The 26581-nt window shown below is 43.7% G+C and overlaps 2 protein-coding genes across 2 annotated transcripts; both read left to right on the top strand.

Moving 5' to 3' along the window:
* Window positions 1–24: 24 nt before the first annotated feature.
* On the top strand, window positions 25–9297 carry LOC127294826 (protein translocase subunit SECA2, chloroplastic). The gene is made up of 30 exons (XM_051324722.2): window positions 25–380; window positions 460–529; window positions 613–677; window positions 769–889; window positions 1246–1337; window positions 1501–1566; window positions 1830–1894; window positions 1981–2068; window positions 2174–2239; window positions 2345–2460; window positions 2828–2918; window positions 3189–3272; window positions 3403–3495; window positions 3582–3677; window positions 3765–3850; window positions 4314–4392; window positions 4462–4575; window positions 4709–4804; window positions 4885–4948; window positions 5041–5330; window positions 5801–5856; window positions 6248–6365; window positions 6471–6551; window positions 6863–6942; window positions 7511–7565; window positions 7661–7730; window positions 7800–7989; window positions 8094–8217; window positions 8552–8626; window positions 8715–9297. Exons 1-30 carry the CDS (start codon window positions 63–65, stop codon window positions 8886–8888), a joined length of 3183 nt encoding a protein of 1060 aa, XP_051180682.1. The 5' UTR covers window positions 25–62; the 3' UTR covers window positions 8889–9297.
* Window positions 9298–21886: 12589 nt separating this feature from the next.
* Window positions 21887–26173, top strand: LOC127294827 (lipase-like PAD4). The gene is made up of 4 exons (XM_051324723.2): window positions 21887–22040; window positions 22237–22621; window positions 24206–25398; window positions 25468–26173. Exons 1-4 carry the CDS (start codon window positions 22015–22017, stop codon window positions 25832–25834), a joined length of 1971 nt encoding a protein of 656 aa, XP_051180683.1. The 5' UTR covers window positions 21887–22014; the 3' UTR covers window positions 25835–26173.
* Window positions 26174–26581: the final 408 nt, after the last annotated feature.

Genomic DNA, 26581 nt, shown 5'->3' with positions numbered 1-26581 from the left:
TTTATGTGGGGCCCTTCGTTAGACACGAACACTGCAGCTTCCTCGTCTCTCGCCGCGCGTCCATGGCCGCCTCTCTCTCCTCCCCTCCAACCTTCTTTCCCCTCTCCGCCCCCGCGCCCCGCCTCTTCCCCAACTCCCCGGCCACTCGCCGAGCCAAGCCCAAGAGCAATACCAGGAAGCCTCCTTCGTTGTGCTGCGCCGCCGCCACATCCCCGTCCCCGTCCCCGTCCCCTTCACCCACCACCGCCGCTGCTGCGGCCAAGGCCGGTTCTTGGAGGGACGTATGCAGCCTCAACGCCTGGGTAGTCGGCGACTACCGCCGTCTCGTCGCCTCCGTCAATGCACTCGAGCCACAGCTTCGGAGGCTTTCTGACGAACAGGTGGCGTGCCTCGCGGAAACTCCTACCAGATTCTTTGGTTTCTTCACGTGGCTGATGATGGGTTTATGTGTTCTCGCAGCTCAAGGGCAAGACGGAGGAGTTCCGCGCACGCCTGGGCCGCGGGGAGACGCTCGCGGACGTCCAGGCTGGTTGGTACTCTTAGCCGTCTCTGTTCAGTGTTGCATTGCAGCGTTCGCGTCTGACCTTTCCTCTGATGCATTGCTTCTCTCAGAGGCGTTCGCTGTGGTGAGGGAGGCAGCAAGGAGGACACTCGGCATGCGGCACTTCGATGTTCAGGTACACCTGCCTTGATTGGTTAGGGTGGGGATGTAATGCCCGTGTTTGTTTGGGGTGATTGAGCTTCGTTTAATTGATGTTTGTGTGTCAGATTATTGGCGGTGCTGTGCTCCATGACGGGTGCATTGCCGAGATGAAGACTGGCGAGGGAAAGACACTCGTGTCCACCTTGGCGGCTTATCTCAATGCACTGACCGGGGAAGGAGTTCATGGTACTGTATGCGCTTAGATTAGTTGTGTTTAGCTATCTAAATTAAGTGGTACCATAAAGTGTGTTATACATGGCCGACAGCAATGCACATGTCAGTTCGTAAAACCACGACGTTCCCCACTCTAGTTTGCGAAAATCATATTGAATAATATATAAGAAGTAGTTATAAGGTATTTCTGTACCCTGGTTTACATGCCTTTGTTTGTGTTCAACGATCTGAAAAGAGATGGTTATTCAAGGTCGTTTTATCGATATTACAAGATACATTGATCTCATACGCTTTCTACATTTCCATTGTTAAGCTCTAATTCTCGGTCCCACTTCTTCACATTTATAAGCACTGTCATCTTTTTTCAGTGGTGACTGTAAATGATTATTTGGCGCAGCGAGATGCTGAATGGATGGGCCGTGTTCATCGTTTTCTTGGTCTAACTGTCGGTCTAATTCAGGTATTTACACTGTTCGACATAGTGCTGTTGTCCTACTTCCTAGACCCCCTTATAGTTCTGCCTTGGAAACACCTGGTTTTGGTGTTGTTACAGTATTTTATAGAGACATATCATCAGAGGCAAACATATAACTTTTTCACTCTTTCATCTGTGACATGCATAGGCGGGTATGAAGTCTGATGAGAGGAGAGCCAACTATATGTGTGACATTACATACACTAACAACTCGGTAAGATGCTTACTAGAAGAATATTTTTAATTGGTTTATAGTGGCTATTCATCATAGAGGAATTTTAGCTTCGTGTAACTTGGTATGACATACAAATATATGTCAAAGTTGTCTTCCAACCTTAGATTAGATGCTGCCTGAAAGTTGCGACCATACTTGTCAATGAACCATTTACCTGCTTATCTTGGTTATGTAGTATGTAGTACTTTATAGTTATATCCATATATATATATAGGTTCTCAAAGAGTGCTCATAATCTACAGGAGCTTGGATTTGATTATCTTCGTGACAACTTGTCTCGTAAGAAAGAACAGCTAGTTATGAGATGGTACATTCTAGGCTATCCCCTTTCATTTTTCAGACCTGTGGTTTTTCTATATTTGTTAATTTTCTGTGTAATACAAAATTTGATAGGCCAAGACCATTCCATTTTTCCATTGTGGATGAAGTTGACTCAGTGCTTATAGATGAAGGAAGAAATCCATTGTTAATAAGCGGAGAGGTTTTCATCGCTAATTATTTTGCTAACCTTGTTCCTCTTATGCCATGAACTTCTTGGCTCGTAAATATGTAAGATACTCACCAGCTTTACCTTGTGTTATATTAGGATAATAGAGAAGCGGCACGGTATCCAGTTGCTGCTAAAGTTGCAGACCTTCTCATGGAGGGTGCAGTGAGTATTTTTTGCATTGCTACCTTGCTTGAAGCTAAAGTTACAGTTGGATGTGTTTTCACAACATTTCCCACTTAGAATGATTATGTTAATTTATTTATGCAGCATTATACTGTAGAACTGAAGGGCAATAATATAGATCTAACAGAGGATGGAGTTACTTATGCTGAGATGATTCTTGGGACCAATGATTTGTGGGATGAGAATGATCCATGGGCAAGGTACCATCACTGTTTGACCCTTTTGTAGCTTTTGTCTGCAATGTGCCATCACTTTTTATTTCTTATGTATTCTTTTGTCCGACGTGGTTATTTTGTTATATGCAACTATTGGCAGCTAGTCAATCCAACTTTTAATATGCGGTTCTGTTCAAGTTCTAAAATTTCCTATATCAGTGGTAATCTCAGGTTGTGTAGAAGTCATTTGGGGGCTTGTTACCTCTGCACCTCTTTACTTCCTTTTCACTGTACATCCAAATAGCTGTTAAGATATAATGCTAAATAATGGAACTGCATTAGAGGTACGACCAACTTACATGGAAATGCGATATGACTGACCTTGAACTTGTCAAATTCTGAAATGCTTCAGATTTGTGATGAATGCATTGAAGGCCAAAGAGTTTTACCGCAGGGATGTACAATACATTGTCAGGAATGGAAAAGCTTTCATAATTAACGAGGTACTATCTCAGTTTCGTGTTTAGTCAACCATTTATTACCTGACTACGTCCATTTTTGTATCATTCTGATCCTGCTGGGCTGCACTAACTCAGATTAGGAACCTGACAAGAGTACCAATGTTTTTACCTCTATGAACTTTGCCATGCTCTATCTCAGACAATATATATTCCATATCCTATATTTGACACTGCCTATCAGTCCATTACAATTTCATATTAGCATTTTTGGGAAGCTTGTGTTCTGGAACTATATTGATAAATTTTCTGCAGCTTACTGGCCGAGTGGAACCCAAAAGAAGGTGGTCTGATGGTATTCATCAAGCAGTAGAAGCAAAAGAAGGCCTCAAAATCCAGGTCATCATTAAGTTACCATTGCCAATTTATACTACTGGAACTATATATAAGATTACTTCGATTAGTTTTGTGATTGTTTGTGAAAGTGTATGATAGTTTCTTGTGTGCAATGCTAATTACAATTCATCAGGCAGATTCGGTAATTGTGGCTCAGATTACGTACCAATCTCTTTTTAAGCTTTATCCTAAGCTTTCTGGGATGACCGGTACTGCTAAGACAGAGGTGAGGTATCTACTTGGACACTTCCTTGATAATTTCTTTGTTTAAATTATTTATGCTCAACTGACATGACCGTACTGGTTCTGCAGGAAAAGGAATTTCTGAAGATGTTTAAGATGCCAGTCATAGAGGTGCCCACAAATTTGCCAAATATACGGGTGGACTTGCCTATCCAAGCTTTTGCGGTAAGACTTCGGAGAAGTGAGATCATACCCAATTTCTTCCCTTCTTATGATGAGAGAAAATTTAATGGCTACTATGACCTTTTGTAGACTCTAAGGGGTAAATGGCAATATGTCCGGGAAGAGGTAGAGTTTATGTTTCAATTGGGCCGTCCTGTTTTGGTTGGAACTACCAGGTATATTTTCCTTGCAACCTAGAAGGAATATGGTTTGCAGTTTTCACTGCATCGCATACTGCCAAGCTTAATATAGTTCAAACATCTGGATACTTCTCCATTGATTCACCTAGTTGCTGATGTGGCCAATCAGGGTTGTCCACTCTACAACATACAGAGTACTTGCTTCAATAATTGTTCCAAGTGCTGCGAGAACATTGTCATTTACTATGGTTATTTTGGTTGGGTTGCTGAGAAAGTAGATAAGCTAAACTTTCATTCACAATGGGGGAAGACGAAACTAAATCCTCAATTAAGTATAACATGGCTAGGAAGAACTGTCCAAATCCTCGACGGGGGCCATTGCTATAGTTACCCATCCCCTTGGTACCGTTCATGCGCATGATCACTCCACATTAACAGTAATTTCTGCATGTGGTATGTTTGTGGCATTTGGAGTTAATTATGTCTATACCTGTTGCAGTGTTGAGAGTTCAGAATACTTGTCAGATCTTCTTAAATCTCGTAATATTCCTCATAATGTACTTAATGCGAGACCAAAGGTATGTAAACTCCTGCTTTAGTTTAACTTATTCTTCCATGTTTACAGCTAACTGAGTCGTTTCTGGCAGTATGCTGCAAGAGAAGCTGATATAATTGCACAAGCTGGAAGGAAACATGCTATTACAATTTCAACCAACATGGCAGGCAGAGGAACAGACATCATTTTAGGTGGTAACCCTAAGGTTAGTCTATCACTCTATCTATATATTCAGTATCTTGTCTTGGAGCTCTCTCTTCATAATATATGTGAAAACCGAAACCTAGCAGACCTTTCTCATCAGGGCCTGATCAGTTCACTTTTTTTGATCTTGGTAGATGCTTGCAAAAGAAATTGTAGAAGATAATATACTTCCATTTCTGTCACATGACACCCCAGATGCCGAAACTGAAGGGGAGTCCACATCCCACAAGGTGGTTACTTTTTTGCGATTTTTCAGCCTTCCGAAAACTTCACAGGTGTTTCTCACAGTCACCTTTTATTTTTGTGGCAGGGTCTTTCGAAGATAAAACTTGGGCCATCGTCACTGGCTCTGCTTGCCAAAGCTGCAATCATGGGTAATAATTATTGGCGTATCAGTGGTTGTATGTTCTATAACCTGTAACAAGTTTTTCGGTTGGTTGGCTCACTCATCCATATATTCTTGTAGCAAAATATGTTCACAAAAGTGAGAGCAATGAATGGTCTTTTCAGAAGGCGAAATCCACAATTATGGAGTCAATTGAAATGAGTAATACAATTGGGATGGAGAAGCTTCAAGAGCGTGTGGCTGAAGTGACTGAGATGTACCCTCTTTGTGATGCAATAGCACTCGCTTATGTCACTGTCTTAAAGGATTGCGAAATTCATTGTTTTGCCGAAGGTGCTGAGGTTAAGGCATTAGGTGGGCTTCATGTAATAGGAACTTCTTTACATGAGTCGCGCCGAATAGATAACCAAGTAAGACACTCCTGATACTCTGTAAGGCACGATGCTTAGCCTTTTTTTTATGGGATGTGATTTGAAACTAAATAAACTTGTAGCTACTAGGAGTGTCTTTGAAAAAACAAGTCAATAAGCTGCATAGCCCAGGCACATCAATGTAGAATCAATTTGCAGTATATTACAAACAGAACATATCAAGTTCAAATATCTTATTCTGTTAATTACATCTCAGTGTAGATAAATTTAATTGTCATTTTATTTGTGTGCTTTTTAACCTCTTTAAGGCTTTGTGTAGTTGCTATTTTTTTTAATCTCTCTTTATAGTTTTGACTACTTTCAAAGTTCTTCAAAAATCATCACATGCAAACTTTGTTTTGATGCAATCTGCTGTCTGTCTTGTTTAATTAGCTTGCTGAGAATATAGTCCTGCATGGTGTAATGTTTACGGCCGCAGTGGCATAAAATCTGCAAGGTTTTTTGTGCAGTTACGTGGTAGAGCTGGTAGACAAGGTGATCCTGGGTCCACACGGTTTATGGTGAGGTATGTCTGTTCCTGAACAAAACTGAGACACTTATATTAGGACGGAGGGAGTACTTATGTTCTACTCCTGCAGCCCCAAAATATAAGGCACCAATTTTTTCGAACGGTCTTTGATGCACAAGTTTCACCGCAAATATATACTAAAATATATGGATTGAGAATGTATAAGCTGCATCGCTGCATTTGTCTGGCAATTATTTTTCATTTTATATATATTTATCCAAATTTTGTGGACATATTATAAGTACAAATTGTAGTCAAAGTTGTAAGTCGTTGACCAGCGAAATTAAATGGCGCCTTATATTTTGGCATGGAGGGAGCACTAAACTATTGTAGCATCTGATGATCCTTTTACGTACTAAATCTAGTGTCTCTAACTTTGGTCAACTAGCTTACAAGATGAAATGTTCCGGAAGTTTAATTTGGACACAGAATGGGCTGTGGGACTTATATCAAGGATAACAAATGACGAAGACATAGCCATCGAGAGCAATGCTGTTGTAAAACAGGTCAGATTGCATTTGTTGGCATGCCAAACGTTAATACTTCTCGTTTTAAGATCACAGTGTATTGTCTTGTACTCTTGTTTACGTGCATTGCTTTTAAACATGCAGCTCCTAGGCCTTCAAATTAACGCAGAGAAGTATTATTTCGGCATAAGGAAAAGTCTTGTTGAGTTTGATGAAGTCTTGGAGGTATATTATTTCTCACAGCCATCATTCATATGTATTGTTGTTTTGTCCCTGCCTGTTATACTAAATTCCAGCTATTGAATTTTGTTTTTGTATGATAGTTATACTGGTTACCACATGATGCTTTATTTTAATATTCTTTGATTCCTTTAAACCATGATGTTTGTATCTGAATGAAAAGGTTACTATTTTCATTATTCTTAGTTCTTTGTGCTGCAGTTTAATACATCAGGGTTTACGTATTGAGTTGGTTAATGCAATTTATCCTTTTTCTTCAACTCTTCTTGTTCATGGAGTATCATCATATTTAATAGGTCCAAAGAAAGCACATATATAGCCTTAGGCAGGTGATATTATCAGGTGACTCTGAAAGCTGCAGCGAACAAATTTTCCAGTAAGTTTGGCATGCACTCCTTTATCTTGATTTGAAATATATTTAATAAAAAATATCAAACGAAAGTTTATGACCATATTCTAAGATATCAATTCTTTTGGATAAAATCTAGAGTAGAAATAATACGTCATTGACTCATTGCTTACATGGATGCAGAAGCATATTATTCGGTAGGCTGATAATATGTTATGTTCTATTAGATTATAGATGCTTCACTTCATGATGTGATGATGTTGAGTTGTGAGTTCTTAAGAGTTCAGGATTTATTTATCATGTCTTGTACTCTTTTGTGAACATGACATGCAAATCGTTGCTTGGGTGCACACTTGTCTTAATCAAAATCACTTTTCCTTGTTTGTCAGTTCAGTTTTGAGTCCTAGGTACCCCTTCCCATCTGATGCAAAAAAATATATTGATCTTGTTCAGAATGTTCAGCGATTACTTTTATCATTATCATTAGTCAGCTGTTCATTCTTTCTGTATACAAAATGATTGAGCTTTTAACTTAAATCATTTATCTCTGGAAGTAGTTTTCCCAATTACATGCCTTTAGTTGAAATGCTATTAGGTACTTGCAAGCTGTAGTCGATGAAGTTATTTTGGGAAATGTTGATCCCCAGAAGGTACTTTGGCTTACCTGGATTCTTAAGTTTTTTTGTAGAATGTTCTTTTTCGTGTGCTATGTCAGGTGCTAATTAGTAACTAGATTTCATTGCAGCCACCTAAGACATGGAATTTGGCGAAGATTTTGGATGAGTTTGTCAGTTTAGGCGGAAATTTGCTGACTGGTAATAAGTCTACATTTATAGTGTCATGTTCTTCTGCTGTTAATTTTCTGACTTTGAGATGCTCTGCAGAAACATTCAAGGAGACCCAAGATGAAGACCTCCAATCATCACTTGAGCAAATACTTAGATATGGATCTCTGGAGGTCGATAATTTTGCTCTCCCAAACATGCCGGTGCCACCTAATTCATTCAAGGGAATTCGTAAGAAAACATCTTCAGTAATGAGATGGTTTGCCATTTGTGTTGATGATACATCAAAGTAAGTAAAATTGCATGTATCTTTTTCTTCGACTTGGAGTTACACATTCATCTACAGGCATTTTTTTTGTTTTTCTATGCTTCATCTACGCGATAAAAATCCAGGAAAGGGAGATATACAAACACTGTAAATCTTCTTCGGAAATATTTTGGGGATTTTCTAATAGCTACCTACCTGGAAGTGCTGCAAGAGTCCCGTTATCATGATGCCTACATCAGGGGAATTGAGGTTTGCTTCTCTTATGAATATGTTTATGCAATCTTATCAGGTGATAAAGCCCCACTGAGATCTATGTGTCTGTGGAGGTCAAGGTCATATTCTTTGTTGGGTACTTTGCAAGTGATGTTGCAATCTACACTGCATTTACTCTGTTCTCATTTCAAGTTCCCATACATTGTATCACGTGAAATTATATGATTTGGCAAACTAGCATATGAAGGATCTTTGATTGTGGCGTCATGGGAATGCATGATGTGGTTATTTGGCATTACTTGACAAGTCATATGTTTGGTCAAGTTAAAGAATATTCGTTATGTAATTGTGCAACTCTGTTGAATTGAAGAGGGAAGTACTTCTGAAGACACTTGATACTTTGTGGAAGGACCATTTGGTTAACATGAACAAGCTCAGTTCAGCGGTAATTTCAATATTTCCCTTTAGATGTGTAGTCTCCTCCTCAATTGCCAATTTTCTGTCGTTGACTCAGATTTACATCTCCTTGCTAGGTGAATGTTCGGAGCTTTGGGCATAGAAATCCTTTAGAGGAGTATAAGATCGATGGCTGTCGGTTCTTCATCTCAATGCTGAGTGCCACACGGCGATTGACAGTGGAAGCCCTACTCCATTACTGGTCATCTCCAATGGAATCCGAAGAGATCTTCAACACTACGGATCAATAGATATAAAATCACATCTTATGAAATTTCCACCTCAAGAGATTGCACACCCAGATACCTTGGATGCATGGCGAGTGCAATCACCTATTGTGCAAACACGTTTCTTGTCAAGATGGCCATCTTGATTCCTCATCAATAGGGCAAGTCTCTGGCGCAAGCTTGACTTGGAGGCCAGCTAGGTGACATTACTCTTTGATATGGATGAGCATTAGATATAGATTAGACACTAACCATTTTTGGTAGCAGATTACTCCAGGAATGTGAGTTCTGATCCTGTAGAAATGCCAACTTGATATAGCATAATTGGACCCAGCTGATTATCTACATAAAGTGCACAACAGTGTAACCCGTGTCAGTATCCTGATTTAGAGCTGTATTATATGTCCTAAGTAAAATACAGTTTTTCGCGTCTTGTGTCATCTTATCAGCAAGCTCGCTGGAGCTTGGGAGCTAAGGGAATTTTTTGATCTTATCATAATTTTTGTCCACTACATACAACTATTTTGTGAGTGAAACCTTTACCAAACGATGCCTGAAAAAAGAAATTGTAGTGAGAATACCTCTCACTTGCTTATCTTATCAAGTCGGAATTGCATGTGGTCGAGAGGGTGAGATCATCTTTAAAGGAGCTCGGGAGCTAAAAGAAATTTTGGGTCTTGTCATAATTTTGTCCATTGACTATGTACAACTATTTTGTGAGTGAAACCTTTACCAAACGATGTCTGAATTGTTCTTGAGGTAGCGAGACACGTAAGCCTCTCACTTGCCTATCTCTTGTCAAACCGGAATTGCATGCGGAATATCTGGGTTTGTGGTCGTGGAGATAGAACTCTTCAGGTTTCTCCCCCGCAAAAAAAAAAAAAAAAAACAAACTCTTCAGTTTTCTGCTAGTGGCAGTATTTTACACTGAAACTTGCTGTATCATAAATTGGATCCAGCTGATTATTACATATATATGAAGCGCACGACAACAGGGTTACCCGTGACACTGCTTGGCCTGTAGTAGGTATAGTACTATGACCTTCAACCTAAATAAATGGTTTCAATTTCAACCAATCTGTAGTTGATCGTCAAGGTCTTATTAATACTTGGGCTGATATCTCTTTTCAGTATATGTCTGAAGTAAATACAGTATTTCACACATTGTGTCATCTTATCAGCAAGCTCACTGGAGGCCGGGAGCTAAAACAACCTTTTGGATCTTATCATAATCTTTTTCCACTATGTACAACTATTTTGTGAGTGAAACCTTTACCAAACGATGCCTGAAAAAAGAAATTCTAGCGAGACACTCGGCCTAATGCCCCTCACTTGTTCATCTCTTATCAAGTAGGAATTGCACGTGGAATATCTGGCTTTGTGGACATGGAACTCTTACAGATTCTACCAGTAGTGGAAGCATTTGACACAGAAGTTATCACTTCGTGACGAACGACAAGCCAATCAGATCCATGACAAAGTAGCTTCATCTTTTCGAACCCGTTCATACTTGAGATGATATGTAAAAAAGATTGGTTATCAACGTTACCAGTACTGGCATGACTGATTTGCATGTCGACCACTAGGGAATTCTTCTTCTTTTTTCGTTTGACATTTGGCATGGTATTTTATGGTTGGTAACGGGTGAGTGATGCTGCGTGATTTTGCTGATGTATTTGTGGATCCTACTACACGTACACGCTGTCTTTTGTACTCTACTACTTTGGAACTTTTTTCTACTTGGATCTTTGCGGTGTAGTTATCAGACATGTGCAGAGTATATTTTCCTGGCTTTCACGCGCTCCGTTCGCGTGGGCGGCTCCTCTTCCATTTTGTCCAGCATGCGCTGTCCAGACGCAGACGTAAAGATGACCTCACTATTCAGCCACATCTATGACGTCGCAGATGACGTGTGCATCCCATCGAATTAGCGGTTCCGATGTCATCCAAGTGGCTCTAGAAGATGGAACCGGTACTCCTTGTCGCGTGTCATTCCTCTTGGACGGCAATGCAAGCCACACTCATCTCTGACTAGCTAGATACTACCTCCGTTTCAAGGAATAAGACGCCCTCGTTTTACGTGTTTTTTGTTTGATCAAGAATTATTTCAAATAGATAAAAATTGTTTGTATAAAATTAGTATCATTGGAAAGTTTTTTTAAATACGAATCTAACAATACTAATTACATATAATATAATCAAGATTTTATTGCTCATTTTTTATGATCAAAGTTCGTTTTGGAATACGTGTGCGCCTTATTTCTTGAAACGGAAGTAGTAGTTTAGATATATAGTGGCAAGATGGATTACCTTGCCCACAGGGAGTTTATCGCGGAGTGCGGACGATGTACGCCCGAGCTGGGTTGCTCTCGTAATCGCTAAGCGACTTGTGTGGCCTAGGTGAATGCAGGAGCAATTAATGAGTCTGTATTTCTATTGTTGGAAATGGAGTAAAGATTGCATTACCGGTCCACGTCTGTGTACGAATTCTGTACTAATTTAATAAATATGGTTGGCTGGTAGTACATGTTTGAGGCAGTCCAACCTGTACCGGTTATAACTTGAATTTCATATTTGGCACATCATGGTCCGCGGTTTACTGGTTTAGTGTGAGGGGGATGTGATTAGATTTGTTTCATTTAAAAGGCAGCCCATCATGTGCCATGGTGTGCAGTGCTTCTTCCAACAACGGTAAGAAAAAAATGTAAAGCTTTATACTCTTGTGCCTTTAAATTCAAGAAATAAGATTGTCTAGCAGTGAGCAGAATACATACCAGTTCACTTATAAAAACTTATCAAGTGCCTTAAATAAACTGGAGTTTGCATATACCACTACTGGATTTAGAGAAAAATATATACATTGTCAAGGGATCGATTGCATAATTGGCCTAATCATGCATGGGAAGTTCATCGATGTTAGCAGCTTGCAGGTGATCTTCGGCCAAACTGTATGTGTTCCCTTGCAGTACTTGGTGTTGTATCGTTTGTCAGTGGTTATTAACATTATCCTTTGTGATATATCGTAACTAATTAGTTTGGTGGTTCACAGCAAAACACCTATGGTACATTTTTTATTTTGAAACATGGGCAAATTTTGTTTTGTCTCATTCCAGGTGTTTGGCAAGAAAATAAAAAAGCCTAATACAACTGGCATACTCTACCGGCAATTTTTAGCGTCGGCGATTATCCAAAACTATTTAGCGTCTGTAAAGGCCACGGGTAGGTCATCCATGCTTCACCAAGTGGTCGACCCTCTAAACTATATTGAAAATTGCAAGCCAAGAAAATAATTTAATTTAGGTGATCAATTTTTTTGAAACTATCTTTCTCATTGTGGTGGATGGGGCGACTAAGGGCATCTCCAATGCGGCCACCCAAATAGAGGACACTTTGTGTGTCCTATTTTGACCGGATGGGTGGCCACGGGAACGGGTGGATGGGAGGTGGCGCCTAACAGGCTATTTGGGTAACACACTACGTCCAACGCGGTGGCCACCCATTTGGGCAATGCTGCCCAAGCTTCTTTTTTTGAAACATGGCCGTTTGGGTATACAAACTATTTAAAGAATATAGCAAAATAATAGCAAATAATTTCATAGTTCAAACACAGATCAAAGTAGCATCAAAAGGACACGAAATACGACATAGTTCAAGAACACACAAACAAACAATAATGAAAAGTTGAGTTTGAACTCAATTTGTGAGGTCTATGATCTCTTTTTTCCTTTTCTCAAACCAAACTCTCTTTGTTGATGCCATTGCGGTCAAGTCGGCCGTCATGATCAAGTTCTACTCGGAGATGCGTTTGAGCTCAACTTCTTTCTCTTGAGCTCCACCTCCTTAGCCCTTGACTTTGCATTGGCCTCATACATGTCAAGCTTCTTCTTCTGAACATCATAGCAGTTTTTCATGGCCTCTTCCTTCTCCCGACGCTTCCTCTCCTCCCTCTTGTTCGTTGACATCTCCTTTTCGGCATACAAGTCCTTTAAGGTTCCGACCAAATGCATGGCCGAAGCATCACACTTCATGTCCGCCTTGGTTGACTTGTGGCCTCTTTGCCGGCTTGCCCGAGAAGTGTTGCTTGTGCACGGTACGCCACCATCAAGATCAATCACGGTGGCCTCTTTGGCATTCTTGTTATTGATCAAGCTTGCCATGTAGGCCTCATACCCCTTATCAAACTTTGGGGGTACCTCAGAGCTCCTTCCAATAACGAGGCAATGTATTGCCTTCATTCACCTCTTTGAAGTACTCCAAAGCTTGCCATGCATGATTACATTTGATGGGACATATGAGGCAAGGTAAAAGCATATGCATACAACACCATGAAGGTGTTGAGATGGAGGAACATACCAAATCCTTGATGCCGATGCCGCTAACGGGACGCCGCCTGACGTGGTCGTGTGCTGCCTGGAACTTGTTGCACTCCGCTTGAATGGTCGCCCACCTCTTTTTGCTGGACAATTCATTGCGCTCACTGTCGAATCGGTGCTCCCCGAACCAGCGGTGCTCAGAAGTAGTCATGGATGCGCCTCCAGAATACGCCCCATTTTGCTTCGTGCCTTGGATTCGATCTTGTCCAATTGCCAACCACGCCGTGCATATCATCTTGTCCTCAAGCTCGGTGTAGTTGCCGGTCCGTTTGCTCACCCGACGTCCTTGGGCTTGGGAGGTAGCGGCATTGGTGAGCTCGTTCGCAAAGAACGACTCCTCCTCAATGTCCATGCCACCTTAGCCGGCTTGGATAATGTCCTCCATCTCCTCATGGTGGTACGACTCCTCCGTTACCTTGGGAACCAGGTGGGTTGGTGGAGGTGGCATCGTGGCCGGGATGGAGGTCGGGATCATTGGCGCGTAGTTCATGGGTGTGAAATACACCGAAGGAACCTGCACCATGTGCGCCGACTGCATAGATGTCGGGCCAAACTCGCCTGGCATTTCATCAAACAGGGTGCGGGCAACGGTCATCGCTGCATCGGGCATGGGTTGTGGGGTCTTCAAGTGCATCACCGACACGCGGTTGAGGTCAAGGGACCCCGACGACGGCCCCGTCATGGACTTGCCGACCTCCAATGTCCCATCCCGTATCGGGTACACGTACTGCTCCGGCGCCATCAGATGGTCGTACGCAACGGGTGCGTACCCACGCGGTGCTGCGTACCCGGACGGTCGCGCGGTTGATCTCGGAGGCAGTGGTCGGGTGATGGATGACCCAGAGCTACCCGCCGAAACAGTGCCGGCGTCCGTCGTGACCAGCTACGCGAGCATGTTCTGGCCGTAGAGCATGAGGGCGTGTTCTTCCATGGCCTCCACCTTGGCCTCCGTTTAGAGGACTTGGAGATGCACGGCCTCCCTCAGAGATGCCTCCGCGGCGGCATCTCTCTTCAGTTGCTCCGCGGCTCTTCTCCGGTCGTCGTGCTTCTTGTTCTCCACGGCCCTTTGCTCCGCGCTGAGCTCGACCTTGGGCTTCTTGGTCGCCATCGGAGGCGCCACGACCCTTGCGGGAGGGGCTTCCACGTCAGCAGTGGCCTCGGCGGAAGGGGCCTTGGTGGCGGGAGAAGCTACGACGGTGGGAGGGGCCTCGGTGGCGGGATAAGCTATGGTGGCAGCAGTTTCATCGTCGGCCATCTCTCTAGGTTTTGGGAGTGGAGTGGAGTGGTGTGGTTTGGGAGACTGACATGTGGGTCGGGGGGAGACAAGAGGGGAAGACACGAGACGCCTCTGTTGGCCGTCCGCGGCAACACAAAGTAGGTCCAGATTTGTATCGGCTTTGGGTCGTGTTAGACACCACGGCGGTCCTTTTTGGGTTTAAATCGGTGTGTTGGGCCACGATTTTGTCCGGCTAGATCTATCCAGACCCACGCGGGCGTGAAGGGTGGCCATGTTGGAGATGGCCCAAGAATCTGGCAAAAAACCACCAAGGTTGGCAGCTAAATGTTTAATCATGCTTGGTAAATATGAAACAAATGTTATGGTAATGCTTTGCAAACTAAAAATTTCATGTATTGAGGGCCAAGGTTTTTCACAAAATAAGATGCGCAAATAATGGATTTATCACTGAGAGGAGTTCAACAAAATATATGATCAGGAATATTATTGTTATAGCTTTGTTTTCAAGAAGACAAAAATCAAGCGGCAAGTTATTTTTAACTCGTACAAAACGCTTTGACCTGTTGAACTCGCCAACTAACGAGTGTGAGAAGATATGTTAGAAGGCTCATACATGATCGAGCAACCAAACCGCGTCAACCTCATCTAGTTACAACGTCGCACTGTAGGCTTTTGGGTTTGCTTGGAGTACGATGCAAATGACTGAGGTGGTTGGGTTGTCCGTGCTCTGTATTGGCTCATTGGTTTACACAAAATTATACAGCAAGAGATATGACGTCAGTTAAAGCAGTGGATGGCCCGATGTTCAATGGATAAAAGGAGCACGCCAGCTCGGGCTTACTTCAGAGTTTCCGGTTTATGGCGTCCACAATATATGTGTGTGGATGTGTGGTGCTGTGGCTACACTACAAAGACTGATGAAGAATCTGCAGTGGACTTGGACCAAGACTGGCTCCATCCATCGTGTCATGGCGTTGGCTGTTGGGGCATACGACTACTAGTACTACCTCCGTCCCAGTTCATAGGGCTTGCGCGTATCCCTAAGTTGTGAATTTGGCCAACATAATATCATTTGTATAATATAAAAATTATATCATTAGAAAGTAGAACATCTAAGCTTCCTAATGATACATATTTTGTATACATATGTTGCATTATCATTGTTATAGTTACGACCTAGGGACACGCGTAAGCCCTATGAACTGGGACGAAGGGAGTATATAGGAGTATACATCATCACTCGTGAGGCTCTTAGGGCATCTCCAGCGGCGCGACGCAAACGGACGCTGAGCGACCGTTTTCGTCAGCGGCGTGACGCAAACTGACCGGGCCGTCCGCGGAGACGCAAACCTGGCCCAAATGCGCCAGCGATGCATCTCTACGGACGTCCGGAAACATCCGCTCGTGCCTGGCGGACGTTTCGGCTGGCCCGCCTGGCAGCGACCCTGCGTCGATGCGTCTTCTCAAACGCGCCAGCGACTGCAAAGCTGCGTCGCTGCATCGCTTCGGCACACTGCGCCACTTTAATGGCGACGATGCCTCGGCTGCCGAGCGGCCGCCCACCTCCGCCAACCAGGTTAATGGCGACGCCACGCGTCCCGCGGCCACTGCATGCCGCCGGCCTATATAAAGGGGGCGCGCGTTCTTCTTCCTCATCTACTCCTCCAAAGAAACCCTAGCCGCCACAAAGCTCGACCGTAGCGCCGTCTAGGTGTTCCTGCGACGCAGCCAAGCCCGCGAGGAAGTTCATGGCCGGTCCTGGTGGCCGGCGAGGCGGTCGAGGCCGCGGCCCTGGGCGCCCCCGTGGCCGGGGCAGGGGCCGCCGTGGTGGAGCAGCTACGACCCCACGCTCGCCGTCGCCTGCGCCCTCCTCGTCCTCGCAGGAGGAGCGCTGCTTCGAGTTCCTCCTCCGCATCGACGACGACCCACTCGCCATCAAGCGGCTACCGGACAAGTTCACCGAGTTGGTCGACGGCGTCGAGCCGGCGCATTTGCAGCTACGGGAGGCCAGCTGCAACTTCTGCCGCTGGACCGTGGAGGTCCTGTTCGACGGGCAGGGCAAGATGTACCTGCACATGGGGTGGGACAAGTTCACCCGTGACCTCGACCTCGAGCCTGACTGCCAGCTCACCTTCCTCTACGAGGGGGACGACGAGATGATCGTCAAGGTGTTCGACGACACAGCCTGCCGCAGGCACTACCACACCGACGACTCCGGCTCCGACACCGATAGTTAGAACGTTGAGTGTTCTTTCTTTGCAGCGAATCTGGCTACGGGCCAGACGAAGCCAGTAGTCGAGGTTTCTGGATGTTCGCTTCATCGGTAGAACCAACAAGGGCACCATCTCCTCCCGCTGGATTTTCCAGTTTGGGTGACTGGGTGCCCTTGAATGTTCTTTCTTGGCAGCGAACATATGGAAATCAACACAACTGGCTTCTATATTTTTAAATTTTATATTTGTGTCAACCATGGTTCAAACTATGTGTTAGTTTGTGTAAACCATGTTTCAAACTATGTGTTAGTTTGTGTAAAATCATGTTTCAAAATGTTATATTTGAAACTATGTTTAAATGGAGAAGAGGGAAAAAAGGAAAAAAATTAAATGCGTCGCCCCGCTGGAGCAGACCCCAGACGCAAACGGACGCGCGGACAAAAACGGTCATTTCGCAGCGCGACGCAAACGGACGCTCGCGGACATTAAAATACGTACCGCTGGAGATGCCCTTATCTTGATATTTGTTTGTTTAGATTGCTCACCACATATACACCATGTGGTATCACCCCTGAGTCTCTGACCTGCACTGTATATACTTACTATCAATCCGTTATTCCTAACTATAAGGTGTTTTAGCTTCTTTCTGAATCGTATGTTTGTGGAGACATTTTGGTGTATCCGTCCACTTATTTCGGCTCTATATAGTGTACATTGAAACATCCTAAACATCTTACAATTCAGAATGGAGGGGATACCTTTTGCCGCAAAAAGCACTAACCCCTCGGGCCTAAATATTTATAGTAGATTTAGAAAAATGTAGGATAAAGTATGTTTAGGTTTATTGAGCTTGTAGCATCTATTTAGAGCCAGAGGGAGTACCAAACTTGTTCACTTCTAGAGATGTAAGTGGGTCAATATTACGGTGCCCTCTACCTCTTTATTTTAATAAAATGAACTAAATTTTAAGTGACAGCTCAGTTTTTAAAACCAAAAAGGTAGAGGATACCCACTTGCATCTCTATTCACTCCCATGTATGCAGATAGCCCTCGATCTGAGCCTTTTGTTCCAGAGAACTGGTGTCCATGAATAACAAACTGCCCTTGGTTTGAACTTTCCACGGTTTGACGTCAACATTTCAGGCCGATCTTGGGTCGTCATCGAGGCTGGGCCCGTGAGGCGCTGAACAAAGACCATGACCAAATACGGTCAGAGGCTTTGAAATTCTCCTACGACTTCTAGTTCTGGTCTCCCCTTGCTGAACTGAACTGGGAGTTTATATTATCCTCGTTGTATCTTAGATCACTCTCTAAGATATCGATGAGCAAGAGTTACACGATTACTCCCACTGTTTCAAGACAGAGAGTCAGAGAGTGAAAGAACTAGAGGATTCCGACTCACACTTGAAATGATAAGGTTGTGCCCACGCTCTTGATGAGGATGGTGCAGTCGCATGACGGAAGCATTTTTTCCGTATATATCCACGCCAAAAAAGGAGCCAGAAACAATAAAACAAAGATAAACGAACGGCAATATATACGAGACAGGGAAGTTGTTAGTCGCTAGGTCCACAAATTCAATAGCATTCGATGCAGCAACTGTCAGCAGCGATGTGCCGCCTTGGCTCTTCAATAGCGTCGCTATTCGCCTAGTACACCAATCATATAGCGTAATCTAGAAGGTGGAATTACTTCAACCAATTACACATATGGATTTATACTAAGAAAATTTTGATTGCAAACAAAAAAGCAACGAAAAATTTACAAGTTTGTGTGTGTTAGTACTAATCTGAATGATGAATAAAGCAATATAAAACTACGTGAGACGTTTTATTTATCGGACTGTGCCGTTGATCCTCATTAAAGAATAAAATTAATGTAGAAAAGATAAAACCAGGTCAAATTCTTGTATGCCTACTTTCAAGGGCGCTCAAAAGCAGTTTGAGTTCAAACAACTTGAAACTTGTGTATTTATTTGTGTTTGTCTAGGCTGACGGAGGATGAGAAAATGTGATGTCATACAAAGATAGGCTGTAAGTGATATTGTGTTGTGTACCAGTGAACACAATGAATCTCCTAACTGTCCAATCCATGACTTCAGCATAAACCGCTTTTGAATATTTGACCTATCTGAGAATCAATATGTGGTTAGATAGTTAGGAGGGTTGTTACGCCCGAAACTCAATGAAGGATTAAACTTTTGATTTGACGCCATGCGTGTCTCACTAAGACAAATAATCTTCTTGTGGACATTGACAATCTCATCTATAGTGAGGTGCATATGGTAGCATTGTCTATCTTGAAGCTACACGATTTAGGTGTTCAATGGACGCTATGTGTATTAGCTGTGAAGGTTCATTAAAAAAATCCTATACACTATCAAATTCAATGTAAAATGGGACTACGATTTTCAAATGGTATAAAATATGTGACGACACAACAACGCGGTTGCTAGTTAACTAAGATGGATAATCGGGTGCAGCGAATACGTCAGTCTACGCGGGGCGGCGCTTTGCTCAGCTGATCTTCATTCATAAAAAAATAAAATATATACATTAAGCATTTGAGCCCACGCTAGGAGCCACGTACTTTAATGGCCTACTATTTTGCCCGAAAGGTTAGTGAGCTGCCTAGACTAGAATCCTATCCTTGTCATTGTAACAAAGAAATGCTTAAGATATACAGAGGCATAGAATGCATGTGATGATTTGACTACACATTAAATAACAATATACCTCTACACCTGCCAACTTAAAGGATTTCACAAAAAGGCCCAAAATTAGCACATGCATACGTTTTGGGATCTCTCTGGTCATTATGTTGTTGTATGGCCTCTTTGATGCGTAGCATCCCAAAAACACCAAAATAGAAAACACATGATTGTATTATCATGTCTACTATAATCCTACATGATTTTGTTTGCACCAAAGTAGGCAGGTTCGATGCCCCCACCCCCACCTCGCAAAAAGGTATGTTTGGTGCACCATGGAAAAGTTAGATTATCGACATGGATTGAAAATTTTCTCACATATATAGTGTAAATAATCACTAAAAAATCATATAGGATATGAAAATCCTTTCAACTAATCAACATGCCCTAAGGGTGGGCTTGAGTTGGGTTCAGACGGGCAGGCCTCTACGAAACCCATCACGTGACTCAACTATCCACCAACGAGAGTATCCATGTGGGCTAATCTATATCCAAGTCCTAATCCGCCAGATTCCAGGTATCCGTAAGAGTTGATTTTGTAGCAAACAAGGAAAAAAACTCACTCGAACATTATAGTACTACAATTCTACAAAGCACACACATCATAGACGTGCATAATATGTTGCAAGTAAATTTCTAGGCATCAATGGAAGAAGATTCATGTCCATACCAATATCCATGAGTTCGTTGGTACATGTATGCGCCGTGGACATATTTCACAATTTATAGGCGCATGAGAGGAGGAATCATGACCAACAGAGAGACACCAAATTCAAATGGAATTGATACATAGAGGCGGAACGTCTGCAACAATCACCTCTGAAGGAGAGGTTCTTCACTAACGTCATCATTTTTTGTTTCTCTCCATCATGATTAGGAAGTAGTTCACCCATGAAGTTGAGTGAAGACCACTATGGTAGAATCACTTGAAAAGGTTAAAAGTACTCTCCCATCCCAAAATGTTAGGCACTTATTTTTACAAGGTTTCCGATGCACAAGTTTAACCGTTAGAATATCCTAAAGTGTATGGATTGGTCATATCATTCAATTTCTTACTAGATATTTTTGTTTCATATGTATTTATACCAATTTTAACAACATATTTTATTGTAGGTGAAAATCATAGTGAAAGTGGTTTGTTGTTGGCTAGAAAAGGTCAGCCACACGTTAATTTTCAAAGGGAAGTAGTAGCACTAGGAATTCACTTAAACATTGGAGTCTAAGATAATTGTCAATACTAGCCTTTAGATTTTTTTTTTGAAACAGGCAAAATATTTCCCTTTACCTCCATTCATTGAGAGTTTTGACAATAGTAAAAAGAGGAGTGTTGTAAGGGATTATTCTCTCGTCATTACAAAACTCAAATGCTTCGCATCCATGGTGAGCCGAAACTTAGCCTCACTCTTAATGATCTCAAGAAGGATAGTAGCCAGATAGCCAACCAAGCAAAAAATTTAACCTCTAACGGTTCCCAAGCTTTCCTAACCATCTTCTTCATTCCTATGAGAGTGGCACCAAAAAAATTGAGCACTCTGAGTTGTCGGTGTCTTCATGAAGGTGAATTCATCGAGTTGCACCCATAGTTGAATGTACTCGTCAAATTAGTATCCATCTTGATTTCTAATACCCAAGCATTGTTATGTAATGCTTGTTTGACCGAATCAGAGTAATTTTATAATATCGCCTATGCAGATCAAAAATGCACTTTTCAACCCAAGTTCATATATATGCTCTTGGTCCGATAAATATTTTGCAAAAAATTGAAAGCAAAAAATCTGATTTTGTTTACAACTAACATGAGATCGTGTTCTATCTGGAAGTAACATTCTGGTGAGAAATTACATGTTTGGTGGTCTATGAAAAAATAAAAAAAAATTGGGGTTGTTTGGAGCATTTGGTTTTGTTGTTTGCAATAATCAGATTTGTCTTTTTTTGCACAGATCAGTACATATATCTTTTCTAGGAGATTTTTGGCATGCTATTAAAACACATGTTCATGTTCATTGTACAAAAATTTAAGACTTTTAATTTTATTTGCTATTTTCTCAAACTTTTTTTATTAAAACTTGAGGAGAAGGAAACCATGTATGTTTGACTGTCCACTTCTTTCTTGTGGAGTGGAGGCTTCGAAAATGAGACGTGCAATATCTTTGGACTTTCTTCCGTTGAGCCGAGAAGAATCCTAAAAGGGTGCAATTTTTCCGCTGTTAATGATGATGGTTGTGACAGTATAGAAGAGATCCATGACCATGCCAACCCAAAACCTTTTGGGGTCTCCCCATTCAAAGCAAGGTCATCGCAAGGATTTCAAAATTAATCCTGCTCACAAAAAAACAACTTGGGACTTTGACCCTAGAGCTCAGTGTCAAACATCCCAAGGATTATGGACTAGTAGTTCAGTACCAAGGAATGTTAGAGAGCTAAATTCTCAAGCCTTTAAATGCAAAATCCATGAAAGAATCGACCAGAGATAAAAATTGCATCCAACACCTTGCCCCCACCACACCAGGAGAGCACGACAAAGGCCACAAAAGTAAACTTGACCACTTCATCTCGCTTAACCCTCCTTCTCTCCCACTCTCTCGACTCGACCCCGTTTCCGCGAAGCTCGTCAGCCATGGAGGACGCAGAGGAAAATTCCATGTAAGTTCCTCCGATTTTCTTCCACAACTTTTCTCCCCTCTAATCATATATAAACATACATGCTGGCGCGCACCGTGCACAAAAAGTTTGCTGCTTTAAAGCTTCGTCTCGATCGCGTCCAATTTGGGTAAGAAAGAGTGAGGGGAATCTTGGTTTGTAGCAGAGGAGCTGAAAATGCGTCTGCTCCCTTTTCAAGGTTCGAGACTAGCCATGTCCTCGGCGCGCTGCTGGCCTCCTCGCCGCTGCTGGCGCGCGCCTGGGACCGGTGCGCGGCCGCCACCGCGATGGGCGCCGCTTCCTCCGGGTTCTTGCACAGCGGCGGCGATGTGGACGGGGGCACGGTCTACGTAGCCTTCTCCGGGGTGCAGGCCGCCCTGTCGGTGGCGGGCGCCGCGGCGGTGGCGAGTGGCGCCGACGTGTTCGCGCCGGTCGAGCTCCGCGGCGACGCGGCCGGGGCGAGGGTCTTTCCGCAGCTTGCCGCCGCCGAGCCGGATGCCGGCGCCGGCGACGGGGATTCGGTCGCCGTCCAGGCGCTGGCGCTGAGGTGCTTCGTCAAATTGTGCGGCTCACCGGAATTCCAGGTAAATTAGCTGGCCAATTAGCTGACATATCTCAACAATCGGCATTAACCTCGTGTTTATCTCGTTGATTTCTCAGCTTATTAAATTTGTCTTGTACTAATGTTTAAGCGTGTGATGATCTGATATTTTGGGCCAAGCTATGGTGATGTCGATGTGCCTGTCTTTAGTTGGTTGGTATGTCATTTGCGTTCAGACTTGAGCAGATGCGAGATGTAGTTGATCAACAGTGTCAGTTATTTGATATTTCGCTGGGCAATAAATTGGCAGCTTAGTTGGGCCAAAAAATCTAATGACAATGTGGGATAGAAACAAGATTGCAGTCTAACGTTTTGAGGGAAAACAACCCAATCTAGAGGTTCTATGAGTACTGCCATTGACCTCAACCTTCTCGTATATTCTTCTAATTCATTTTACTTCCGTATTTAGCAAATTATGCCTTACAGTATTATTTTTCTTTCTTGTATTGCAGTCTGAAGTTGAAGTTGTGTTGCGGTAGACCAGTTCAGTGTCTATGTTGTTCTTCCATGTGATTTTTTAATGGTTTATTTTGGTGCCTTTGACATAGAGTTTTTATGAACGAGTTTATCTCAAAGCTGCAATCCCTATCAAACTTGGCGGCCACCTTTACACGGTTTTTGGCGGCCACCTTTAAGATGTTGTGCACCTGTCCATTTCATGTCAGTGTGGCACTGTGCGTCGCATCCTAACAAGTTTTTATGTTGTGTGCTATTGTTTTTTTTGTTGTTACCTGCATTGCAGGAATTTTGTGTGGCCCACGGGTCACCGATGACAATAAAGCATGTAGAATGTAATGTAGTGGAGTTAATGATTGAAAGTGGCATGGCAATATATTTTACGAGTTCACCGCTTCATTTAGAACTTTTGAATAGAGGCCTGGTGTAATTGGTATCTTTGCGATATTAATATATGCTATTTGTCGAAAAAAAACGTTTGAACAGAGGAATTTATGACAATTATTATGTAGCGATTTCACATGAAGTGATTAAACACTCTTTAATTCTGGCAAGAAGAAAACCACATTCTGAATGAGGGCTGCATCTAACGCACTTAGGAAACTCGTCTGTGAGAAATGAGAATCAAGAATACATGCTGTTTTTTGCCAGAGAATGAAAGACTTCAGTGATTGGGGGTAATCTGAGATGTCTGATGAGTAGTTGTACATTATTTACAGTCATCCAGAATACATGCTGCTTTTTGCCGGATATGCTCTTCAGATCCAGCAACTTCTCCCCACCTGGTTATAATTATATAGTACCTCCACATAACTAAGAGGAATATAGATTCCAATATTTCTTGATAAAATTCAGTAATGTTTGAGAGACCTTCGCCTGTTCATCTGGTGCTGCACTTTCTTCTAGTATCTCATTCCAAATGAATTTGTCGCCGGATTCTTATTTATGAGTCTCTGGATGTTCATAGTCTCTTTGTCTGTCTCCTGGAAGTAGTATGCCTCTTGCTCTCTGCAGTTCTGCACCGAAAGATTTTTGCTCACAGCATTGTTCTAATGCTTTACCAGTACCAAAACGGTCTCTGACTCATCATATTGGGTTAATAACAATGCAGATGCTGCTGAATCAGATAAAGGGCAAGGAGGTGGTGTTCACGGGCCACTCCCTCGGTGGCGCCATCGCTGCTCTTGCCGCGCTGCACTACCTCTGCATCTCATCGTCAAGTCAAGCATCCGCCCCAGTTCCTCCGGTGCTATGCGTCACATTTGGGAGCCCGTTGCTTGGCAACGAGGCTCTCTCCCGGGCTATCCTTCGTGAGCGATGGGGCGGCAGCTTCTGCCATGTCGTCTCGCAGCACGATGTTGTCCCGAGGCTCCTCTTCTGCCCCCTCGACGCTGTTCCTGTACGCGTCATCGTCGGGATGCAGCTGCAGCAACGGCTGGGGTGCACTCGCCATGCCTGCGCGGTGTCGGTGCGTGTGACGGAATCCGAGCAGGAGGCGCTGCGGCAACTGGTACAGGCACACATCCGCTCTGTGGCCATGGAGCAGAAGCTCGCAGCTCCAGAGACACGTGGCGGGAGCCCTTACCGGCCGTTCGGGACCTATGTGTTGTGCTCGCTAGACGGTGCAGCGTGCGTTGACAGCCTGACCGCGGCTGTCCAGATGCTCTATGCCACTTTTGCTGCCAGGTGCGTGCCAGGCAGCGTGACATCCCTGGAGGCTGCACACTCCTGCTATGGTGATCTTGTGCTTAAAATGCCGCAGCAGTTGCTCTTCAAGCGGCGTCCGAACTCCATTGACGCACCAGTGATGGTGTTCAACTCCAACTACGACGCTGGCATCTCCCTTGCGCTCGAGGCTTCCGGCATCCACCGCGAGGCAACAGAGGGCACCACGGCACGGCACTGGCTGAAGGCATCGAAGCGGGCTGGGCGCAGCCCAAGCCTGAATTGCGCGGGGCTTGCGATGAGGCTGGGTAAGATCACGCCGTCCCGGGCGCAGATCGAGTGGTACAAGGCGTCGTTCGATGCCGACATGGGGTACTATGACGCATTCAAGCTGCAGAGGTCAACCAAGAAGTTCCACCATGCCAACATGTGCCGCCACAAGCTGGCTCAGTTCTGGGATGGCGTGCTGTCCATGCTCGACAACAGCCAGCTCCCCCATGACTTCCACCGTCGTGCCAAGTGGGTTAACGCTGCCCGCTTCTACCAGCTGCTTGTCGAGCCCCTTGACATCGCCGACTACCACCGCAACAACCTCCACAAGACAAGAGGTAGCTACATCAGTCATGGCCGCGAGAGAAGGTAAGAGTAGCATCACCATCATTGTTGATACTTGATCTGTGAGCTCACGTGTTCATGTACACTCCGCAGATATGAACTGTTTGACAAGTGGTGGAAGGAGAGGGACGCCTTGGCTGGAATGGGTGACGCCTCAACCACAGCAAACAGGTTGAGGAGCAAGTACGCGGGTCTGACGCAGGACCCATGCTTCTGGGCGAGAGTGGAGGAGGCACGTGAGTTGACGGAGAGGGCCAAGGTCGAGCACGACGTGGCGTCACTGGCGATGAAGCTAGGGAGCTTAAGAGAGTTCGAGCGCTACTCTGGTGAGCTGGTGGAGAGCAAGGAGGTGTCTATCGACGTCCTCGCACCACAGTCGAGCTACACCTTATGGGTGGTGGAGTGGAAGGAGCTCAAGCTTAAAGATGAAATAAGGACAGCATTATTGTTCCAGATCTGAACTTACTGGAACAGCTCAAGAATTTTAATTTTTGCCGCTAGTTTTAGGTAAGGTAGTATAGGGTACAGGTGATTGCAAATATGCATAGGCTTGCAGACTGCAGAGGCACTGCACTATGATGTTATATCTGTTCTTTATCTTGCATCTTGATGCTGACTGGTTTAGTTACTTCTTAGTCAAGCCATGTTGTGATCTCCATGATTTAGCATCAAGGTGGTTGCAATTGTATATAGATTCCATGTATGATCAGTGTCTTGTTGCAAGTATCTTTGTATGTTCCCAAGCAAACTGTGAGATGAGTCCTTGCAACAATAATACAGTAGTTACATTCTCTGTTCACTATTTGCCCCTACATTCTAATAATCTAATCTGATCTGCATATGACAGGAACCGATTCATATCAGCCCCCAGGGAAATGCCATGTCGCTGGCGCTTCCTTACCCTTGCACGATCCTATGGCAATGCCCCTTTAGATTGTATTGAGACGCACATACGGACTTGGAGCATCTTGGCCCAAGAAACAACACCTAGTCACCCCCCCCCCCTACTCTGGTGAGCTGGTGGCGAGCAAGGAGGTGTCCATCGACGTCGCCGCAGTCGAGCTACACCTTATGGGTGGAGGAGTGGGAGGAGTTTAAGCTTAGAGACGAAGTCAGGACAGCATCATTGTTTCAGTTATAAACTTACTGGAACAGTTTTTTTTTTTAAAGTTTTGCCATTAGTTGTAGGTAATTTAGTATAGAACCT

The sequence above is a fragment of the Lolium perenne genome, chromosome 4 (genome assembly GCF_019359855.2).
Source record: "Lolium perenne isolate Kyuss_39 chromosome 4, Kyuss_2.0, whole genome shotgun sequence".
NCBI lineage: Eukaryota > Viridiplantae > Streptophyta > Magnoliopsida > Poales > Poaceae > Lolium > Lolium perenne.
Note: the sequence above shows the minus strand (reverse complement) of the source record. Positions and strands in the feature narration are given on the sequence as shown.